At 38.1% G+C, this 25,009-nt stretch overlaps 2 protein-coding genes across 3 annotated transcripts in view; one reads left to right on the top strand and one right to left on the bottom strand.

The window, feature by feature from the left end:
- LOC113637319 (sodium/potassium/calcium exchanger 1-like) overlaps positions 1-25,009 on the bottom strand; it is a 319,664-nt gene that overhangs the window by 80,785 nt on the left and 213,870 nt on the right. The window lies entirely within an intron of this gene.
- On the top strand, positions 15,010-24,999 carry LOC113634022 (zinc-binding protein A33-like). Of its 2 annotated transcripts, none has more exons than XM_047811814.1 (7): positions 15,010-15,139; positions 15,443-15,527; positions 16,670-17,169; positions 17,294-17,527; positions 17,624-17,786; positions 17,944-17,970; positions 24,238-24,999. In XM_047811814.1, the coding sequence occupies exons 2-7, from the start codon at positions 15,464-15,466 to the stop codon at positions 24,789-24,791; spliced, it is 1,542 nt and encodes a 513-aa protein (XP_047667770.1). In that variant the 5' UTR covers positions 15,010-15,139; positions 15,443-15,463; the 3' UTR covers positions 24,792-24,999. The 2 variants fall into 2 exon arrangements, with proteins under 2 accessions (XP_047667770.1, XP_047667769.1); XM_047811813.1 differs by having other exon boundaries at positions 17,935-17,970.

The raw sequence follows: 25,009 nt of genomic DNA, 5'->3' as shown, positions 1-25,009 counted from the left end.
AAAATAACAGTAAAGAGCAGCAGAGACGCCAGCAGTGTATATTCTCTTGTGTATTTAACTTATAAATGTCTTGTTTAATTGTATAATGTCTGTATGGATGTTGCACCATTTGACCTGTGAGACACAACATCTCGTTCCACTGCATGTCTCAACATGTAGTGAAATGACAAATAAAGAAACTTGAACTTGAGAAGACTTCTTCTGGACGATCACACCTTTCTTCTTGTAGACAACCTTGCCCCTTTTCGCCTTTGTCCCTTTCTCTGGATTTATACAAACGAAGTGTCTGAAATCAAAAGACCAGAGGTCTAAGATCAGAGTGGGGTTGCAACAACATATGGTTTTTTTCTACATGCAGTTAAACGCAATGAATTTTTTTTTTGTCTTCATTGCACAAATAGAGTGGATTGAATGACATCGAATGGAATTATAATAAAGCCTATACCCTGTGTGTGTGTGTGTGTGTGTGTGTGTGTGTGTGTGTGTGTGTGTGTGTGTGTGTGTGTGTGTCAGTGTTGTATAATTTAAAGTAGTAGAAAGCAATACTTGAGTAAAAGTACAAGTATCGTACTAGAAAAAGACTTCGGTAGAAGTGAAGGTCACCTTTTAGAAAATTACTGAAGTAAAAGTCTTAAAGTATCTGATATTTACTGTACTTCAGTATTTAAAGTAAAAAGTAAAATGTCAGTGATTTTCAGTAGGTATAAGATCAGGGGCAGTTCTAGGGTTTCATCTTTAGGGGTTTTATCCCTCAGTGAGAATTTAAAACAAGAAGACTTTTATATTCTATATTATATGACTACATAGTAAGCCAAAAGTTATGGTGTTATTAAATGGTAAAAGTGGACACCAAAATGTTATACATGATGTAATGATGTCAGTCTCGAATCAGATCAGTTCATGTGTGTGTGTATTCTCTACAAACAGTGTGTCCGATGGATGACGTCATTAATAAACACATATTCACAAGACAAAGACCAAATATATAAATGTTATTTTTATTTAGTATTGATGTTGCATTAATATTTAGTTTGTGCTACAACTCTGGTAATAAGAATAGTGACATTTCACTGCTTTTGGTTGCCGTTATAGATAAACGCCCCCAGCTCTGACTGCGCGTGCACGCTGCGCGTACCTGTGCTTCTCCGTACAGCGTGTGGAGCGTAATACAATCTAGCAGCAGTGATACACCAAACCTCCCTTATTACAGTCACACACATTTCTGCTGACTTTATTTTGTAGTAACGAGTAACGAAGATGTTTAGTGGGAATATAACGGAGTAAAAGTTTACATTTTATCTCGGAAATGTAGTGGAGTAAAAGTGAAAGTTGTCATAAATTTAAATAGTAAAGTACAGATACGTGACATTTCTACTTAAGTACAGTAACGACGTGTTTGTACTCCGTTACATTACAACACTGTATATATATATATATATAGATGTATATATTCATAACGACATTCCTTTTGTACAGCTATATCTGTCATACCACTTTATACTGTAACACACTTATATAAACACCACACTATATAAACCCTTATTCAGTTATATGCACATATTACTACACCTTCTGTATAACCTCATACCCTTATTTATTACACTGCCACTTGTAAATAAGCCATATATGCACTTCTGGTTAGATGCTAACTGCATTTCATTGGCTCTGTACCTTGGACAATGACAATAAAGTTGAATCTAATCTAATCTAATCTAATTGGTGTGTGCCTGTTGCTATATCTCTGGATGTCACCAATATGACGTTTGTAGACTCATTATCTGTCCTCACTTTCCATAGTGTAGATAATGTATTTCGCATATGTGTATAACATACTTTGTCTTTCTGATCTGACATAAAACTGCACTGAAAAAGCACAAGGTGAATGTGAGCCTACAGGTTTATGTTTGTTCAGCAGCCAGTCTTCTCCTGCGTCAGCAATGTTGCCCTGCTCGCACAGCATTATGAGCGTCAACCATAAACTTGCCTTTGTGTCACCTCAGTAATGGCTGTTATAGGGATATTTTATAATCTCTGTGACCCTTCCTTCAGCTGCATAAGCAAGCTGATCCTTCTTGTGGTTTAATAATGGTACTGTGCTGTATTTATCCCACTTGTGAACATGACATACTCATATTTACTACTAGAATTTGGTTTAATTATGATTATATTTTGCTGAAATGAATTTTCTTTATGGTAATTAATTTTTGTGCTTATTTCGTTTTCTTTCCACATTTCTCTTTCTCTGTCGAAAGGAATGCCCCCCCCCCCCCACTCTGGTCATGCTGACCTGTGATAAGTGTGTTCATGTTTTCTTGTTTTTGTACCCTGTGTTTCTGCAAACATGAGCAGGATGGTAAGGCTTGCTGATAACATAACCTTATAGAAAACGAGGAAATTTCTGTCATGTAAAAATGTATTTCTGTGTTATATGTTATATGTCATATTCACCTCTTCTGATTTAATGCTCTTGATTTGAGTCTATCTTGTTCCTTTAGTGCTCTTGACCGGATGAAAAGACAAGATAGGTTGAGCTGCTTGTGAGATTACTCTCAGGACACTCAGTTTCTCTTTGCTCATGTACAGGCTTTCTGACCTTCAATGCTTGGATGAGAGTTGTGAGGATGCACATTCTAGCAAACCCCTATCTATGTTGATAAACTCCCCCCCCCACCTTATCTCATACACCACAGCTTACTGTATTTCATTGTGTATATATTCTGTTCTGTAGCTCAGTTCTTTGAGCAGCTGTTTGGAATAAACCAGATTTGATTTCACTCGTGTGGTTTGTTCTCTCAGTGCTCCGGAGCTCCTATTGTTTTGCAGAGGTAAAGAGACGTGGACAAGTGCGAGGAGGAATCTTTCTTACATATTTTGAACATGAAATATGGGTTAGGGTCTCTGACTTAATTTGACAGAATAACACATTACTCAGTTAGTTTTATTACTTAGGAGGAATCATTCAGGTTCAACTTCCTTGCAGGAATTTTTTTTTAGGCAGCAGAACACCTGAATCTCATTCCACTGCTAATAAAGGACTCGCATTAAGCACTCATACAATTTATAATTAAAGTAAGACACCACAAATGTACTTTGTTTTTAATAAAACTACACAAATTTGGCACAACAGTGACATCTAGTGATTGTATTAAGGTGCTTAACTCATACAATGGCCTAGGACCTAAATACATTGCAGATATGATCACTGAATATAAACCAAACAGACCACTCAGATCATTAGGATGGAGTCAGTTAGAGATGGTAAGGGTTCACACCAAACAAGGGGAATCTGCTTTTAGCTATTATACTGCCCGCAGTTGGAATCAGCTTCCAGAAGAAATCAGATGTGCTAAAATATTAGGCACATTTAAATCTAGACTCAAAACACATCTGTTAATCTGTAAAAATCCTAAAATCCTTTTTTATGGTTTTAATTTTATTTTTAAATCATTGTAAAAGTTTTTTAAATCTCGTTTTATTGTTGCAATTATTGTTTTATGATTATTTTACTTTCTTTTATGTAAAGCACTTGGAATGAAATGTGCTATATAAATAATCTTGCCTTGCCTTAACGACTAAGCATTTATTACTAACTTACCAGTTTATAAGGTGTGGACTGTGTTTAATGCTTGAGCCCCATGTTGTTATACATTCCAGTGAAATAGAAAATTGTTGTAACAACTAATTAAAAATATTTTTTTCTTTATACCCTAAAAATTGTTTCTTCTGTAATCATTGGATAATGTGCCAAAATTCACTAGTATCTGGAGCATTGTCCAGATTTGCCACCCATATTATGGATGTATTAGCCATTGGAGTGCTACCATGTTATCTAGGGGGAAAGTGCAACATTTAGATATAGTTTGTGCTTGTGTGGTTGGGAAATGACAAAACAATGGCAGAGACAAACTGAATTTACTAGAGACAAACAATAGGAAGGAAAAACAAAAGGTTTCAAAAAACAATATTGAAAGGGAAAAGTGAATAGGTTGACTATTTAGAGTCAGTATTTCTCTACACCCTAGATATTGGAGCTCCACTTAATAGGAAAGTAATTAAAGAGAAAAAACTAGCCTCCTGGTACAATGAAAACACACAAACTTTAAAACAGTCAGCTAGGAAATTAGAACATAAATGTCGTCAAACTAAATTCAAATTCAATTTTAATTTATTTGTATAGAAAAAGAACAAATATATATATATACACACATACAGGGCCGTAGCTAGAGGATTAAAATATAAAATATTTCTTAAAATATAACAAAACAGATAACAAATAAATGTAAATAAAGGTTTTTGCTGAACATCAGTTAAAGCAAAATATATTATTCAAATATAACATTATAGATAAAAACAAATGGAGAACAAACAATAAACACATTTCAATCAGTATGTGTGTGTGTGTGTGTATACTATATATATATATATATATATATATATATACATGTGTGTGTGTATACTATATATACATGTGTGTGTGTATGTGTGTATACTATATATATATATATGTGTGTGTGTGTGTGTGTGAGAGAGTATACTATATATATATATATGTGTGTGTGTGTGTGTGTATGTGTGTGTGTATACTATATATGTGTGTGTGTGTGTGTGTGTGTGTGTGTGTGTGTGTGTGTGTGTGTGTGTGTGTGTGTGTGTGTGTGTGTGTGTGTATGTATAAAATTATGACTCAATGAATTAAGCCAAAATTATTTTACTTTTGAAATTGAATCAAAAATCCAGTAACAAAAAAATGGACTTTTAAAAACTTAAACTTAAAAACACTCAATACTGACAAGGCAAAAATACCACACAGACTTTAGTAAAAACATCAAAACCAACTTCCAGAAATGCAGATACTTCTCCAAACACGAGTAGGAAAATAATGGTGTGTGGAATACAAAAAAAAACTTTATAAAAATAAATTGAATTTCAACGATGCATGTGGCATTTTGTCGTTTTCTGACGCTCCTGTCACTGCACTTCTCAGGTCGTCATACATCTCCCAGACACATGGAGACCTCCTGCAATAGGCCACATAATGTCCAAGAGCATCCTGGGTTAAACCTGCTCTGAAAGCAATGACTGCCCTTAAAGTAAATCTCTGTCCTTACAGCATCATAATGGAGGGAAATTCACACAAAGGAAATTCTGTGGTGTTGTTTCCCAGGTCAGTGACAATCCACAGAAGCTCTCCCCGTCTGTAACTGTGAGAAACTTTCCCTGCACAGAGCACTTTTCCTGAGCTATCTGTCTTAAATGCAGAGGGACACTGTGATGGACTTTGGATTGGCCTGAGACGGGGGGACTCCGGGAGGTTAAGGCCTTCTTCCACTGCGGTCTGAAGATGACCCATGCCAGAAGCCTAAAGTACAGCAACAGAAGTACAAACAAATGGAATTTCCCTTGTGACTTGTGTGCTGAGGGCACAGTACTGTGAGGAACACTGTTTTGTGAAGGAAACACACACACGTTTTGTGGAGATGTGGCACTGTGCACTGATTTGGAGAGCACCAGACTTCAATTAGACAGCTTTGAATATTCCACTCAGCAGCTCTGCCCTCTTTATGTAGGCCTGTACATTCAGACCCTTTGTGGTGATGGACTTCACAAACTGGAGGAGATTGCTGGAATCCTCACTGCAAACAATATTCAATATTCAAAGGTGACACTATCACAGAAAGCACAACATAAGCATTGACAAAAAGCATCAAATGCACATGTGTACAACACAGAGATTCTTGATTTCTTGAGTTTAACAGGCTGTTGATTATTTCCATTTTTCAACAGTTCCACCTTCAGTCCTTTCCCCCTCACAGATGGATCAGCATGGAGCCATTCAGGACAAGGAGAGAGGTAAGAATTCATCTTCCTCTTTTTGTGTGGAACCGCTAGGCCTCTCCAGTTTTCAACAGCGTCTTTGTTTGTTGGATGGACACAGTGACAGTATCAGACTGTGGTGGGTAGTGTATTGGCTCCTGTGACGATCGCTGTTCCAAAAGCTGCATCCTCTTTACCTTTTTCCTTAGCTTTTTGTTTTGCAGAACAAATCCGCATGTTGCCTTCAGTGAAGGAACTCAGAGCCCGTCTCCAAGTCGACACATCGCAGGGTGATCTTTACACTTAGACTTTTTGGTTACTAAAAACTGTTTTAGATAGACAAGTGATAACTCTATAATTACTACAAAAATACTGAGAAAACTCCTCAGACCTGGATGAGAATGAGCAAACCTCTTTATTGGGGTCAATCAGCCAACAATCTTTTAAAAGAAATTGCCAAATTGAAAGTAACAAACTAGAACGGTACATTTCCTAAAGAAAATGTGAATGTGCTTGCACGTGGCAAGTTCCCCTCATCGTGCTGAGTGTTTTGATATGTCACATGTCCATGTTGTGCTAAATTTTTGATTTTGCTAATTTTGGGGGCGGGGCTACACGTGACGTCAGTTGCCCTCATCTTGCTGAGTGTTTTGATATATGACATGTCCATGTTGTGCGAATTTTTTTTTATTTCGCTCGAATTTTAGGAATTTAACATTCATTTCTATGGGACTTTTTTGGCCACTTTTTCGTCCGCTGTGCGAACATCGTTGGTCGGATCACTTACAAAATAGATAGCACACCTCTCCTCAATGAGCCGGTCGATTTGACAACTCAATTATGAGATATGGCTTCTTTATATTGCAATATGGTTCGTAAGGTGCACTACATGGTTGCTAGGGTTTGGCTGCACAGTTACTATGGTTATATTTGCAGACTAGTTTCTTACCTACAACAAAAGAGCACACCTGAAAATCCATTTATCTTTTCCTGAAACAAGCGCCATGAAGATCTTGAACTAAAGCATCAATCAGTGATTTTACTGGGAAAAAATATAATCACGTTACAATAAGGATCATTAGTTCAAATGTAATGTATTAACTAACATTTACTAACCGTGAGCAATAAATTATTGTATTTAGTAATCTTTGTTAAAATAAAGTTTATTCTTTGTTCATGTTAGTTCACAGTATATTAAGTAATGTTAACACGGTGTTAATAATGTATTAGTAAATGTTGAAATTAACATGAACAAAATGAATAAATGCTGTAGAAGTGCAGTTCATTATTAGTTCATGTTAAGTAATGTGGTAACTAATGTCAACTAATGAACCTTTATTATAAAGTTTTAGAAAAAAATACTGTCCAAGGGTGGATTCGAACCCCGAATGTCTGCAGGCTAAACGGATTCGCTATCCACTACGCCATCCAGGAACACAATGCTTTTCGGTTTTATGTATTAATTCACTAATGTCAAGAATTAAAGTCATTCTTATCATTCTTTGTGATATACGTGTCATATGTTTAAAAATAATTATGTAATGTGAGGAGACAAAGAAAAAATGCGCTTAATTTGAATTAATGGGTGTCTCTTAAAAGAGCCGTTGCTGTTCTTAAAAGGACATTAGTTTAAAGTGAAATAAAAAATTATAAAAACTACACTGATAGTTGAAAACAACAAAAAGTTATACAAATGGCAGAAACAACAACATATGTGACCGCCGTGCTGTCCAAGGCACCACAGCACTAGGTTTAAGCATTAAATACACGGTTAAATGTTATAGTGTTTGAAAGCTTAGACTCTCGGGATTTTATTAAGCCCACACACAAAGCATAATATGATTTATAGCCATCATACTGTCACGATGTGACACGGTGAAACAAAAGGCAAGAGAGGATCCAAATGCAGATAGGACTTTACTGGACAAGAACAAGAAACAAACATACAGGCAGGCAAAACAGATCAGGACACGGAACAGGAACAGAGAACAACATGAACCAAACACCTACAACGACCAACACCAGGGAAGTGAACAGACAGACTAGATATAGTGGACAGGAGCCAATAACAAAGCAGAGACGATTAGAGACAAAGAAAAGACACCTGGGGATGAGAAGGAATGTGATTAGTGTCCATGGTGAGCAATGAGTGGGCGGAGCAAAACAATTAATACCAGGGAGAGACGGCAGAAAGAAACAACGGGAAAACACAGACAGACCCATTACACATACTAATTTAATCCAAGTTGATAGTCACCTGAAATAGGCAGCGCTTACCTTCAAAACGCTTCCCTTTCTTCACTGGGGTAATATTTTCCAAAACAAATGCTTGTAAAAAATCCCCAAGAGTCTAAGGAACTGGAATATGTAAGCCTTTTAATCCGAGACGCTTTAATCCAAAACGCGTTTCTGACCGAAACACACAGCACTTCCGTCCTTTGTTTCGGCTCTCACTTGTCCTAGGAGGCTTATAAAACTACACTGAGCCGTCAAACGAAAATCATGAAAATAGGGGGCGATCCCACAATATATATATATATGAAATGAAACTGAAGCTCACTGTGAAATATAGCAACAAGCTTTAATAAAGACCTTTACACAGATTCACTGGTGTCTGCTGCCTCTTTTGGATGTTAGCACATCTACAGAGAGATTCCTATGGGGAAAAAACACCACTTTGAACTTCCATACTGGGAATTCTGGAATTCTGATCGCTTACAAAATAGATAGCACACCTCTCCTCAATGAGCCGCTCGATTTGACACCTCATTTATGGGTCTAGGACAAAAGCTGCGGGACAAGTTACGCGCCGAAAAAGTGTCCAGAAGAAGAAGAAGAAGAAGAAGAAGAAGAAGAAGAAGAAGAAGTATGCAAGAGAATAAGAATGTGCTTTGCAAGCACATTAATAATAATAATAATAATAATAATAATAATAATAATAATAATAAGTATGCAAGACAATAAGAATGTGCTTTGCAAGCACATTAATGAAACCCCCCAAAAAGAGCATGTCATGCAAAATCAATCAAGAAAAACAAGAACTCTCGCGACATCCTTGCAAAAATAAAAACACCCACCACACGCACACACAGACACACCACACACGCACACACAGACACACCACACACACACACAGACACACCACACACGCACACACAGACACACCACACACACACACAGACACACCACACACGCACACACAGACACACCACACGCACACACAGACACACACATACGCGCACGCACACACACACGCACACACAGACACACCACACACGCACACACAGACACACCACACAGACACCATAACACTCATTGATGTAGCTCTTTAGATCAGGTTGAGGAGTAAAAGCCTTGACCAGAGCTCCGAGCAAAGCCAGAGAAAAGTCACTCACAACCTCTTTTGGAGTTCTGCCAGAACACCCTGATACAAAAATATATGGCCAGATTTGCCAATTGGTCTCTGTAGTTTCCTCACTACTGAGCCAGTTGCATCAAAACTCACAACTGGGTTAGTAGACGTCTTTGATAAGGATTTGTACATGTACATTTGTGTTTGACTCCAATAGTGACAGAAAAATGTGTTCAGTCCAATGTCTTTAATGCTGCCACTGTGAGGTTCACTGTATTTTAACATTTGCAGAGACAAAATGGGATCCTTGTCACCTAACTCCAAGTCATTTCTCTCTTGCTTTGCTTTGCACAGGGTGGCCAAATTAGGCAGATGACTTGGCTCAGGATCTCCAAAATCCACCAGCTTGGTTGCCTCCGATGCCCTCCATACATGGGGTTCTATTCTACCCTCACAAAGTTCTTTGGAAACCTGCACACAACAAGTTACCGGACATTACACGCTTGGAACAGCCAGTGTGAAGGGAACCATCAGTGTTTTTAATTAAACCACTGGGCAGTTTATTTCAGGCTCTCTGTCACATTTTCTGTGAATGTGGCCATGACACTCCTTACAGTTTCCTCTGGTTTCAATGTATGTCTCAGTGGCTGATGGATAGACCTTGGCTCTTTTAAAGGCAAATGTGCAGGAGCATTTCACTTCTTGCCAAATTTGATGATTTATCACGTGTCCAGATTCCAGGCTTCAAAATTGTGTATTCCCTTTTTTGTGTTTTAGAGAACTTGTTTTTGTCTTTGACTGTTTCAGGCATGAATTCAATCCATTTCTGAAATGGAACTTCAAGATCAAAAGTGCAGGAATCTGGGACCCTGGCTCAAAATCAGCGTCATCACTACTGCCACTTGTTTCATGATCAGTTTCATGAGTAAATCCTAAACCAGCCCAGACGTTGTGTCTGTTTAATTTAATAAAGGTGTATAGAGCCTTTGCAGTGATCTTGTTTTCTAGCTGCTTACTAAGCTCTGTCCAGATACTCTGATTAGGTGTAGCTATATTTCCATTTTGGACTATGGCATCTTTTGCTGAACATAAGACGGCGAAAATGGAATCCCTGTCAACTGTTGGTTTCTTGGGCATTTGGGATAAGCAAAACATAATTACTCACTTAAATAATCCTGACTCAAAAATGTCATGTACAGTTTAAACTTATTTTCATGCATTACTATATTGGTCTGAATACATATTATAGTAATAATATATAAGGATAATATATCTTATATTACGAAAAATATTGACCCCTGGATGTACAATGTATTAAAAAAATCTAACATGGGTCAGATGTGCAAGTGTAATTAGCATGTCATAGCTTCATTAGCAGTATTATATTAGCAATGAGTTTTCTGTTCGGTAAACATCGACAATCTTAGCTCTATTGTATGTTGTACTATTCTTGAAGTTAACTAATAATGTTGTAATTGACAGTGTTAAAACCTTGTACTTACATTGGCCAGAAATTTGATTTAGTAACGACTTCTGTAGTTTGATTTGTATCTAGTTCAAGTTCAAGTTCAACTTTATTTGTATAGCACATTTACAAACAGCCACAAGGCTGGCCAAAGTGCTTCACAGTGCGTTCGACATTGCACATACACTTAAAATTACACACATACACAATAATATAGTCCAAGAAATTACAATAATAATTATTTAAAAGAAAGTGATATAGATATAAACCATACGATATAAACAGACATAGAACTCTGGGCAATCATGAAAAGGCTAGAGAAAATAAGTGGGTCTTTAGCATGGATTAACACTAGAAATGGTGGGTGCCGTCCTAATCTCTAGTGACAGGGAGTTCCATAATCTAGGACCGGCCACAGAAAAGGCACTGGTCTCTTCTACGCTTGTGCCGTACACGAGGGACAACCAACATAGCCTGGTCAGATGAACGAGGTATAAATGATATCTGTCTTTTCTCAACAAACTCGAGACTGATTTTGACACTCGACACTTGTGCCTAGTGGTGGCAGTGAAGTGTAGCAGAAAATCCTTGTAAATAAAATAAAAAGTCAGGAGAGACCAGGGAAGTAAAGATAAATGTTTATTGAATTGTTTAATAGTCTTGACAGGTGAGTTGTCGTTCTATTAAAACATCTTTTCTAACATGAAATATGTGGGTTGAGATTGAACAAATGACAAACCTGAAATAAAATAGTCCCTGTTCATGAATCATAAATGTGTGACCAGTTAAATGATCTAGTTTACTCTATTAGTATTGTAATACCAGCATTTATAACCCACCTATAATGTTCAATATTAAAACACCGGCACAAACGAAGCACAAACGACCGATTTTGTTCAATTTGTATTATATTATAAAAACAAAAACAGCACAAAAGAAACTTTTCCATCTTGTAGAGTCACTGTGTGACTTCAGTTTGGAAAGGAGCTGATGGTTTACCTGCTTTGTTTTATCCTTATTTAATGAAGGAACATAATGTTACACTTTGTGTTTTTATATTTATATGGAATGTGTATTTTATACCACAGAGTATTAGGGCCACACTGAGGAAGAAGGAAAAAAATACATTTATGAGGCTGGTTCTTTCTGCAGAAAAGATGTATATTCTTTTTACGGTCCTGATACTTATGACAATGTGATGCTGATGTGCCAAAAGATTAAGTATGTCCTTGTTTGTGAAGCTATACTGAAGAACAATTCCACGAAATGCCCCACAGCGGTAATTTTAACTGTCCTCATCTAAAACAATGGGTTACAATATTATTAAAGACTTCATTCTCAAAGTCTGTGAATTTTCTTTTTTCCTCTGTGGCCCTAATATTCTAGCATTTTTATATATAGCCTTATAGTCTATGGGAAACTGTAAATTATCTAGTGATAGCAACATCATCTAAAAACCATCAATTATGCAAAATGATTGAAATTAATGATCACAAATGTTTAAATAATGACAGTGGGTCTAGTTATATGTGATAATGTATAGTGGGCAGTGGGATAACTATTGGTTTCCGTTTGTGGTGACTGCTGACTGACATAAGGGATGAGATTAAATAGATCCTGGAACTTAGCCTGGTCTGGAGCAGGCTAGCTCCACAGAATAAATTAATGTGTAAATTAATATGGTAATTTGTACCATAACATCCTACTGCCCCTAATCCAGCTTTAGTGCAACCGGATCACGGATAAATTGAGCCAGGATCACCAAGATATCCTGGCTTAATCCCTTATCCTAGTTTTGTGCAGTAGGTCCCAGGTTAGGTTCACAGTGTAAGTAATTATGGTAAATGACTCTGTGTATAAGTTACCTCTTTTTCAGAAATGGGCTTGACTTAACCTGCTTTCTCGGGTTTAATATACCTCCCTTTCTGAAACAGAAAAGCCAGAGTTTCATCCCATTTCAGGGTTAACATACTCAGAGTTTTCACTTAACCTCTCCTTTATGAAACAGGCCCAGGGTCTCCCGTTGTTTGTAAGCCAATGTCGACATATAAAATCACCAAAACAAACACGCCCCTAACCCAAACGGGTCCCACCCCTGTATCGATAGCTCCTCCCACACATACATATGTAACCCAGGCGACTAACAGAAAGAAACGTGTCTTTATCATAGCTGAAGGGAAGAACAATACGATTGTAGATAAACAAACAAGCAAAAATGCCACACAAGCATAATGATGTAAAGGACAAAGGCATATATTAGTTCTGTGTAACAAAGCAAAACCAACGTTACTCACCTATCGAGAAGGAAAAAAGCGCCTCGGCGTCTTAAGTAAAGTCGGCCACATATTCACAGGTCGGATTGAATTAATACTTGGTGACAGGAAATTGTCCAAGAAAGGAGAACAGATAAATAAGATATCAGTGGTAGAAAGGCCAGCTCAAAAGTTGGTTTTTCTATTAGAAGAATCAGAATGAACTGATTCACATGTGGACTTTATATTTCTCCAAACACACAAAGGTTAAAGAAACATAAATGGAAATTATTCATGTTTAAACTTATATTGTCGCCGTCGCTTGGACGATCCACCACCGCTAGGAGGCGAAACTGCATCAACTTCATTGTAACTTCATTGTAACTTTTAAGCATTAAATCCTCTAAATACACGGTTAAATTATATAGTGTTTGAAAGCTTAGACTCTCGGGATTTTATTAAGCCCACACACAAAGCATAATATGATTTATAGCAGTCATAGTAATTTAACCATTTGATAGCCACCTGAACTAGGTGGCACTAGTTCGGTTTGTTTACTTACCTTTAAACGCAATTTCACTTTCTTCACATTGTCACTAATGTTAATGTATTTTCCAAAACATGCTTGTAAAAATCCCCAAGAGTCCAAGGAACTGGAATATGTAAGCCTTTTAATCCAAAACGCTTTGCTCGCCTCACAAGAATTACGTTTCTGACCGGAAACTGAACAGACCGCTTCACTTCCGTCATTTGTTCGACTCCTACTTCTCATTGGAGGCTTACAAAACGCGTCAGATTTGTAGTCCAGGGTCTAACGAATCAAACAAGTCCTCTCATGAGCCAATCAGTGCCTGTGGTGCAGAGATAGGCAGCTAAGAAGCCAATGAGGTCTCTCCATGCTATGTGGGTGACCCTCCCTTTGACTGACAATTGCTCCCTCGAGTAGGGATTTGATGTTTTGTTGATGTCATAGCTCTTTAGCCAATAAGGAGACGATTCCATCTGGTGAGGGCGGGCTGTGCAATGAGCATGCTCATATTAATTTTTTCAACTTTATTGCGCAATTCTCGAACGTTTCACACTCTCACATCTCAGGGTGTCAGTTTACAGGCCTTTTTTCACAGCAGACCTCTAGGCAGAGGGTCTCTCTGTTATAGGACTTTTGAACTAAGCATGCAGTCTTTTTATACAAAGTTATACAGTAAACAAATAAAGAAGTAAAACCTGAACAGACGGACATGTCCATAGAAAAATATTCATATAAAATCCATTTTTGAGTCTTTTGACTTCATTTTTTTTTTTTTGGTGAAAGCCAAGACATGTGGCTATGACCCTCAGTTGTTGTTTACCTACCATCATTAAATACAGCAATGTATGTATTCAGTTCATCAGGTAAACAACTCAGACGGAAATAAACACCCTCCATTCTAGCCTCTATAACTCTGTGTCAGTAAGGTCTAGAATCACCCTGACACTTGTATCAGAAACTAGAGACTCTCTTCTTTCCAATGAGATCAAGCTCACTTACCACTTTTTAGGTGGGTATGTCATCTAGGCGAAAATCATGAAAATGGGGGGGGCGACAGGTAAGAGGGAGACATTTATAATTTGGTGGGAGTGTAGCAGATGTATTTGAATATTTTCTTTATTATAAATTTAATTTGTTTAAATAACATATATATATATAAATATATATATACGTATATATATATATATATACGTATATATATATATATACGTATATATATATATATACGTATATATATATATATATATATATAAATATATATATATATAAAATGTTAAATTTTGATATAAATGCGGGACTCTTATTTTGAAAAGCGGCAGCATCCATTGCAGTCACAGTCACGGTTGTGTAAAGCATCACAACACTACGGTTCTCAGCTGTAAAGTTTTATATATTTGTTACCACCCCCCTAAAGGGCATAAACTCTTACTGTGGTCTGTTGGAGTTATCAAGGATCAATAAAACTTCATTAAGACCATCAGTAAAGTTTGGGTCGTCATTAGGATGGGGTCAGCTACACCTTATAGTTTGTATTTATTTACATAGATATATAAAAGTGAAATGTTTTGTTTGCTATTTTAATATTGTATATTAATTTATTTCACTGACACTGAAAGGCAGAAAAATGAATCAGAATCAGAATCAGATTTATTGGCCAAAGGTGTTGACACACACAGAGAACTTGAACATAACATTATACTACACAGGACAGGACAATACAGACTGTGGTAAGCTCTGGGTGAAACTCGGACACAAACTTAAACACTTACAAACTTATCTGGATGTGAGAAACTGTGAATGATACAGTTATTGAGCTGAAAGCTGAGAGAAAGAGCAGTAAAATTCTGTGTTTATTACAATCTCATGATGATGACGATGTTTACATGTGTTTTAAATCACAGACTAAATGCTTTAGTGACATTCATTAGGTTTAACACTGCAGACAGACATAAGTGAGTTAAACAGACTAATCAGTAAAACCTCATACTGTTACATGTGTGGACTGAATGGTGTGATTTCTTACTGTAAAGGTTAAAAACAGGAGGAAGTAAATGTCTGAATCTTCATCACCAACAGAAGGCAGAAGAAGGGGGAACATGGAAGAACCAGAATTATGTAAGTTATACAGTTTATTCAGGATTAGTTTTCTGTAGGTTTTAATGAAGCTGTGTTATAATACACAAACGTCTTAGAAAGACTTTTTTTTACACTGATGCTGTAACTATGGAGGATTTATATTACTTTAGTTATAATTCAGTAATTAAATATGTAATGAAATGTACACCTCATTAGAATTATATTATTTATTATTGTTTTATTTCTTTCTTTATAGTTTGTATTTATTTACATAGATATAAGAGTGAAATGTTTTGTTTGCTATTTTAATATTTGTATATTAATTGATTTCACTGACACTGAAAGGCAGAAAAATGAATCAGAATCAGGTTTATTGGCCAAGGTCTGCTTAAGTTGTTTATGAGCCTGAGTCTCACCATCACGTCTCCAGCTCCTTCTGACTCTCTAATATTGTACACAAATTCTCTCTGGTAATAACAGTTTATAGTCACAAATAACTCCTAGTCACATGCACAGAAGGTCAGACAGCTTTCATAGTAAAATATTACATCACAATAATGTGTTCTATATAATATTCATCTTGAATATTGATAATGATTATTACAAACTTCATTTAACAAAACCTTGCAACACTAAATAACTTCAGAATGTATAACGTTTTCCTAAATCCTGTCACAAAAAAGAACGTGACTATACAACCAAGTCAAAATGAACAAAGCTCGTTTATTCCCAAACATGAAGTGCAGGAGGGTTTGAAGACTCCAAGAGGGGGATCAGGACAAAACAATAAGCAGAACCCATCTAACTCATTTAGGGAGAAACTAAAGCTACAAAAGTAAATAAAAAACAAAGATTACAACACAATACACAATACACAAACTCCATTACTAACATAAACAGGAGAAAACAAGATCCAAAAGAAATGGCACCCCTTCCCCACTAACCCCTTTCCAAAGTAACAATAGAACTCAACAAAGAATGAAAAAGTGTAAAGAATATTAACTTACAACCAAAAGAAAAACTTCCTGTTACCTAGATGTCAATTCCAACAACAGAAAGAATAAGAATAAGTTTAGGAAAACTTGTAGACATTCTGGTCTGTGATTTTCACACCTAAACTACAGATGCAGTTTAATCTATTTACACCATTTATCAACAACGTGTAACATTTTCTTTTCTAGTGTCTCATGACTCCAGCAGTCTCCTGTCTAAAGATCTGCTGCTGTGTCCGATCTGTGTGGATGTGCTCACTGATCCAGTCACCACTCCATGTGGACACAACTTCTGTAAGAGCTGCCTTACACAGTGCTGGGACATGAGTCAACACTGTCGCTGTCCATTATGTAACAAGAAATTCACCAAGAGACCTGAACTGAAGATTAATACAACACTGAGAGAGGTTGCAGATTACTTCAAGAAGAAAAGTGGTTCTGACAAACCTGAGGTTCTTTGTGATGCCTGCAGTGGAGAGAAGCTGAAGGCCCTAAAATCCTGTCTGGATTGTGGACTGAGTTTCTGTAAAATTCATTTAGAGCCACATTATCATGTTCCAAAAGTTAAGAAACACAAACTAATAAACCCTGTGGAGAACCTGGAGGCCTACATATGCCAGAAACATGAGACAGTTCAGGACCGACTGAAGAAGATAAGAGAGATCCAACACTCAGTAGAGCAAAGCAAAGTGTGTACAAACATGACATGAGTTTATATCTGATACATTCAGTAGTTTTATTCTTATTTGTAGAAATGAACAAAGTTCACTATCAGTGTTTTCTGATGGAAGTGAAAATGTGTTCCTCCTTTAGAGAAGCACAGAGAAAGAGAAAGCAGACATTGTTGAAGTCTTCACTGCTCTGATTCGCTCCACTGAGAGAAGTCAGGCTGAGCTGCTGGAGATGATGGAGGAGAAGCAGAAAGCAGCAGAGAGGCAGGCTGAAGGACTCATTAAAGAGCTGGAGCAGGAAATCAGTGTGCTAAAGAGAAGAGACACTGAGCTGGAGCAGCTCTCACACACTGAGGAGCATCTCCACGTCCTACAGGTCAGTGTTCCTCTCTCTGCTCACTGACAATGCAGAACATCACAGAACAACACTCACCATGCTGAGGGATTTCTCCTCTCTCCTGCTCTACTGTAGATTTACTCCTCCATGTGCAGCCCTCCACACACCAAGAACTGGACTGAGATCAGCATTAACACTGATGTGAGTGGGGACACTGTGAGGACAGCTCTGTCTCAGCTTCAGCACACTCTGAATGAGAAACTCACTAAATCACTCAATGACAAGTTAAAGGAAACAGGTGAGACATTATTTTGTACTTTAGATAAAAAAAGTCTCTAATAATAGACTAAAGTAGATGTTTTAGGTATATATGTTTTGCAAAATCTAAATATTAAATACCAATAATTTATCTGAAATCTAATGACGTGATGTTTTGTTGTAATTAGTTTCCACAGAACTGAAGAGGATTCAGCAGTATGCAGGTACAGTGAGCTTTCTGATTTCCTCTCATTAAAATGTACATATCAGCATCACACCACTGCATCACCAGACTTATCATCATCTGTAGATCTCTCCAGATACAAGGAGTATTAAAGTGTCTCATTATCCTCCTCACTATAGCTCCTTATTACTGCCATGCACTAAAGCCCTTAAACCCTTTACTACTTTAGAAACACTGATCATTAATGATGGCCGGTTTGTGAACGAATCGTTCTTTTGAACCGGTTCTTTTTAGTGAACTGGATGAACCGGTTCACCAAATCGGACTGATTCGTTCTAAACAGTTTGCGTCTTGAGTCAGCGCTGATCCACAAGTTACTAAAGTTACACACTTTCGGTCGTCTGACAGTCTGTCCGACTCTAAATAAACTAATATCCCGGAGTTATATGTAACTCCTGTACACTGAACTGAGACATGTTGTGCTGAGAGAACTGTGAGCGCGAGCTGTTGATACTGCGCATGCGTGAATTACTGAACCGATACAGCGAATCACCAGTACACTGAACCGATACAGCGAATCATCAGTACACTGAACCGATACAGCGAATCATCAGTACACTGAACCGATACAGCGAATCATCAGTACACTGAACCGATACAGCGATCCAGTAGTAACTAGTCATAGGCTATCAAACATTTTTATAAAAAAAAAAAATCTATATATATGTCACTCAATATCTGTCAGTTAATTTTATTATTGACTATTGTGCAGGTTAGTCTGTATTTTTATATGCCGCTTTTTGTAAGTTGATGAAGATTAGTTTATTAACTTTATATCTTTAAGACACATAAAAACACCCATGTTTGTACATCAATGCCTGTACTGCATGTTTTAGTTGCAAAACTTAAATGTAAGAAACGTATTCAACTAAAGTTATGATTACAAAAGAACTTTTCGAATGTTTTAAATTGATTGTATTAATATCTGCCGGCAGCGGGATAATGGAATTTGCGTCATTACGTCATTGTGAACCACCTGCAGGAGAAACCGTAAGGGGCCGGTGCAATGTGGATTGGGTGGCAGTCGAAGGCGGGGGCCTCGGCGACCCAATCCCCAGACACGGAATCTGGCACTAGGGACATGGAATGTCACCTCGCTGGGGGGGTGTGGGGGGGGGAGCCTGAGCTGGTGCGGGAGGTTGAGAGATACCGACTAGATATAGTTGGGCTCACCTCCACACACAGCTTGGGCTCTGGAATCCAACTCCTTGAGAGAGGCTGGACTCTCTACTACTCTGGAGTTGCCCATGGTGAGAGGCGGCGGGCTAGTGTGGGCTTGCACATAGCCCCCCAGCTCAGCAACCATGTGTTGGAGTTCAACACATGGTTCTTGAACGAGAGGGTCGTTTCCCTGCGCCATCGGGTCGGGGATAGGTCTCTCACGGTTGCCCCCTTCAGGTTGGTGGAGAGTTCCTGCCTCAAGTGGAGGAGTTTAAGTATCTTGGGGTCTCGTTCACGAGTGAGGGAAGGATGGAGCGGGAGATTGACAGGCGGATTGGTGCATCTTCTGCAGTGATGTGGTTGATATACCTTGGTGAAGAAAGAGCTGAACCACAAGGCGAAGCTCTCTATTTACCGGTCGATCTACGTTCCTACCCTCACCTATGGTCATGAGCTTTGGGTCATGACCGAAAGGACGAGATCCCGGATATAGGGACCGAAATGAGTTTCCTCCGCAGGGTGGCTGGGCGCACCCTTGGAGATAGGGGGAGGAGCTCAGTCACTTGGGAGGAGCTCAGAGTAGAGCCACTGCTCCTCCACATTGAGAGGGGTCAGCTGAGGTGGCTCGGGCATCTGTTTCGGATGCCTCCTGGACGCCTCCCTGGGGAGGTGTTCCGGGCATGTCCAATCGGGAGGAGGCCCCGGGGAAGACTTAGGACACGCTGGAGGGACTATGTCTCTCGGCTGGCCTGGGAACGCCTCTGTATTCCCCCGGAAGAGCTGGAGGAAGTGTCTGGGGAGAGGGAAGTCTGGGCATCCCTGCTTAGTCTGCTGCCCCCGTGACCCGGCCCCGGATAAGCGGTAGAAGTTGGATGGATGGATGTATGACGTTATTACGTGAGTACGTAAAAGAACCGGTGAACTGGATTATTGAACTGGTTCATTAAATCGAACTGTCCAAAAGAACTGAACTTCCCATCACTACTGATAATCTTCTTACCTTTCACTTTATACCTTTTTTAACTGCATGATAAAAGATGGCTTTCTTTGACTATCAGTGGTAAATGTAATCTTTATGCAGTCCAAAAGGTGAGAGTTTTAAAGTCATGCAGTTAGAAAAGAGTTTTTACACCATGCAGTGTTTCTGTCATTTACAGATAAACTTGAACATTGTAACACCTCCTTTGATTTAGATGTTACTCTGAGGGGTTCAGAAATTTGACCTGTACTGATACACCTTCATAAAACAAATGAACTTTTACAAATGAACATTTACAAAAAGCCCACATACCCGCAACCCCAGACAATGAACAAACCCAAAAGCAAGCGTTGGCCCCCTCCTCCTTTTCCCTCCAAGTCAATGAGTCCATATTCAGTTTTTCTGATAAGTGATAATGTTTGTGGGATGAGATGAGCTTGAAATCCAAACGGTTATTTGAGTGCGATGCAATATTTTTAATCCCCTGATCCGTAGTGAAAGAGACAATTGTGACCCAAGACAAGAAAAGTAATCAAAATCCTTTCTAGAAAGAAAACAAACAACTAATATTAGTATCTCCTTTAACAACAAAACAGGAGGAATAAATAGATTACCATTTGAGCAGAGCATACTTACAATTGAGCAGAAACTCAGAGTTCTCATTTAGGACTTTAACAACAAAGGTAGCTTGATTGGAAACCATGAGGCTTCCCTCTACTAAACAAATTTGCTTCTATGGTAGCTCAGCTTATATGCTGGTTACCTCCCGGCACTAGTGCCCCCAAGCTGCTCCCAGAGGTACTACAACCCTGCTTGCAGCTACCACTAAGAAATCAACAAACATAAAAGGAACAAAATAACACCATAAAAGAAACCGGTAACACCTTGTCTGTTACAACATAAAAGTGATGAATGTATTCTACAAAAATATATTTTTACACTAACACTAACTGACACCCTAAACAAGTGTCTTTGATAAAATATTTTTGTACCAGTTAAAGAAAACGTGTAGAAAATCAGTGGGGGGTTTTTTTTCAGACCTAAACTACAGACAGTTTTCTGTATAGAGATAATTACTGAACTATTTTGTCCATCAAGATTTTTCCTTAAATGTGTTTCTCCCATTGTTCTGTCCTCACCAGATGTGTAACTTCTCTATCCAGTTAGACAGATAGTGAACAAGTGAGATGTTGGTTCATGGCTTTTAATCCTTCAATAGCTTTCATGAATCTTGTCTCAATTAACTTTAACATTAATATTTTTCTTTGTGAAACTGTAACTATGTTCTTAGTTTTAGGTAATGGCTTGTATACACGAAATCCAAATCACCTTAATTAGCATAACAAATGACCGCTAGCATACGGTGCTAACTAATGCTAAGTCTTTGCACTTTACGTTTGATTTTAGCAATATTTGCATCTCTGGACGGTGGCTTAGTGGTTAGCACGTTTGCCTCACACCTCCAGGGTCGGGGTTCGATTCACGCCTCCGCCTTGTGTGTGTGGAGTTTGCGTGTTCTCCCCGTGCCTCGGGGGTTTTCTTCGGGTGCTCCGGTTTCCTTCCCCGGTCCAAAGACATGCATGGTAGGTTGATTGGCATCTCTGGAAAATTGTCCATAGTGTGTGAATGAGAGGTGTGTGTGCCCTGCGATGGGTTGGCACTCCATCCAGGGTGTATCCTGCCTTGATGCCCAATGACGCCTGAGATAGGCACAGGCTCCCCGTGACCCGAGAAGTTCGGATAAGCGGTAGGAAATTAGTGAGTGAGAGTGAGTGCATCTCTGGATTAATTAATTTACTGTCAAACATCTTTAACTACTTAACTTTATATTTATGACAAGCAGTGTTGTAATGTAACGGAGTAAAAACACTTCGTTACTGTACTTAAGTAGAAATGTCACGTATCTGTACTTTACTATTTAAATTTATGACAACTTTCACTTTTACTCCACTACATTTCCGAGATAAAATGTAAACTTTTACTCCGTTATATTCCCACTAAACATCTTCGTTACTCGTTACTACAAAATAAAGTCAGCAGAAATGTGTGTGACTGTAATAAGGGAGGTTTGGTGTATCACTGCTCCTAGATTGTATTACGCTCCGCATGCTGTACGGAGAAGCACAGGTACGCGCAGCGTGCACGCGCAGTCAGAGCTGGGGGCGTTTATCTATAACGGCAACCAAAAGCAGTGAAATGTCACTATTCTTATTACCAGAGTTGTAGCACAAACTAAATATTAATGCAAACAATCCATTAAATACGGTGGCCGAGAAGTGCAAAACACATTAACAAATCCGAAAACAAATTAACAAATCAAAAAACACAACGACAATTCAGACAACCAATGGAAAAGGTAGGTATAGTTTGCGAATGGAAACTTACCGATCATTGGACAAGACACCTGTCACTCAAGATATACAGGCATGGAATCTTATGTGTAATGTGTAAAGTGTAAATATAAGACGAGTTGGACCTGACTGTAGTAACATTGCGTCTAGAATGCGGCGGGCGATGCCAATCATTCTTTTCCATGATCCACCCATATGTTATGAGTGAGGCATGTTGAATGTCCATGTACAGCCTTTGTAGTCTTGGATCTCTGGGTGATCTATACTGATCTTTAGCTCCTTACAGGCTCCAATAAAGTTAGTGCCGCGGTCTGATCTGAGATCTTTGGAAGGGCCTCTAACTGTGAAAAACCTTCTCAGTGCATTAATAAATTAATAAAGCATGAGGTGGACATAGTTTCAATTACTTCTATGTGAACTGCACGAGTCCCTAAGCAACTAAATAAAACTGCCCAGCGTTTGCTTTCTGCGGCCCCACCCCTAGTCTTGCGAGTGACTACACTCCAGGGCCCAAAAACATCTAAGCCTACCCTAGTGGACGGGGGCTCCATGTTGAGTTGATCTTCTGGGAGATTGGCCGTTTTTTGTTCAACAGGTTTTCCTCTAAGTCTACGACAGGTGACACACTGATAGATTACACTTGAGACTAGTTTCCTGCCACCAATTACCCAAACACCAGCAGATCGCAGCGCTCCCTCAGTGAGGTGACGACCTTGGTGAGCAACACCTTGGTGGTAATGTCTCTCAAGCAGAGTTAAAAAATTATTTTTTTATAAAGTAACAGGTAGAAGCTCTAGTGCAGAGACATTGTTGTTGATGACAGCTAACTGGACGTAAACGTTACACTGCATACTTTTAATTTTACTTTTCATATCAAAATGTCCTTATGTAATGAGAAGTTATGTGAATCCGTGTGCAGGAGGTAAAATTTAGATTTAAGATTTAATTTACATTTTTTAGATGTTCAGAGATTCGTATTTTATAATTCAGATTTTGAAAATAATAATGTTAATGTTAATAATAATGTTAATGTTAATAATAATGTTAATATTAATAATACTGTTTTGTGTCCTGACATTAAATAAACCCCCAAAGGTTTGAGTCCAAATTCCACAACTTGGAGTAACTGTTCTTTCCCCTTCACTGTTCAGCTTCATGATCGGATTGAATTCAGCTTCACTTGTAGAAATGAAAGATTCTTGATGTGAGTAAAACATTGTGTGGAAATAATGAATGATTCGGAATGATTTGTTACACCGTGTATGTGGAAAAGTGATGAGTATAAAACTCTTTGTCTATCAGAGGAGAATGTTGTTGTTTTGCTGGACAAAGAATGCTGAAAGATTTATAATCATAGAGTTAAGAAAGAATAGAAAAACACACAGTTTCTCTCAATCACTTGAGAGTCCCATGTTTTATTTCTAAATGTAAAACGTACCAGATATTTATCACTAGAGACACTCAGCATTTTTACCTCAAATGTTTTTCTCTCATGTTCTGTGACCCTTTCTGTGTATTTCCTGAAAAACAAAAATTACAAACACAAATTAATCACTAAAATTTCAGAAGGAACCTTTTTATATTTCTTATCTGTAACAGACTCCTATTATAAACTGTATTTTAGAAATTTTAATGAAATAAAATGTAAAAAATCTTCTACAATGTTTTTAAAAAATCAATAATGAACCTGAACCACTGGATGATGATGTAATATTTTTTACATGTTTACTCATCACACACTGTGTGTTTCTCTCAGTGGATGTGACCCTGGATCCTGATACAGCTCATCCTGATCTCATCCTGTCTGCTGATGGAAAACAAGTGACACATGGAGACAAACAACAGAAACTCCCTGATGCACCACAGAGGTTTAATCCATGTATCAGTGTTCTGGGAAATAAGAGTTTCTCCTCAGGGAGAATTTATTATGAGGTGCAGGTCAGAGGGAAAACTGGCTGGTCATTAGGAGTCATGAGCGAGAACATTAACAGGAAGGGGAAGATTATACTGTCTCCTCAGGATGGATTCTGGACTGTGGTACTGAGGAATGAGAATGAGTATAAGGCTTGTGAACATCCCTTTGTCCACCTCACACTGAGAGAGAAGGTGGAGGTTGTGGGGGTGTTTGTGGATTATGAGGAGGGTCTGGTCTCATTTTATGATGTGAAGTCCAGATCTCATATCTACTCTTTCACTGGTCAGACTTTCACTGAGGAACTCTATCCATACTTCAGTCCTTGTTTAAATAAAGGAGGTAAAAATGCAGCACCACTGATCATCTCTCCTGTATTTAAAACTGAATACATTTAAACCTCACAAATTTGATCATCAGATGTTAAGAGTAAGTTAGTTAGTTTTTTAGTTAGATTTTAGAAATACATCTAATATATATATATATATATATCCATTTAAAATGCTGTAGATATTATTTTAATACCTGTTTTTAATTGTAATCCTACAGTCTGTTTGTTATGATTGTGTGTCATTATGACTGTGGAACTTTGTCATTACAAATCACATATTTGCCT

This window comes from Tachysurus fulvidraco, chromosome 3 (genome assembly GCF_022655615.1).
Source record: "Tachysurus fulvidraco isolate hzauxx_2018 chromosome 3, HZAU_PFXX_2.0, whole genome shotgun sequence".
Lineage (NCBI taxonomy): Eukaryota > Metazoa > Chordata > Actinopteri > Siluriformes > Bagridae > Tachysurus > Tachysurus fulvidraco.
Note: the sequence above shows the minus strand (reverse complement) of the source record. Positions and strands in the feature narration are given on the sequence as shown.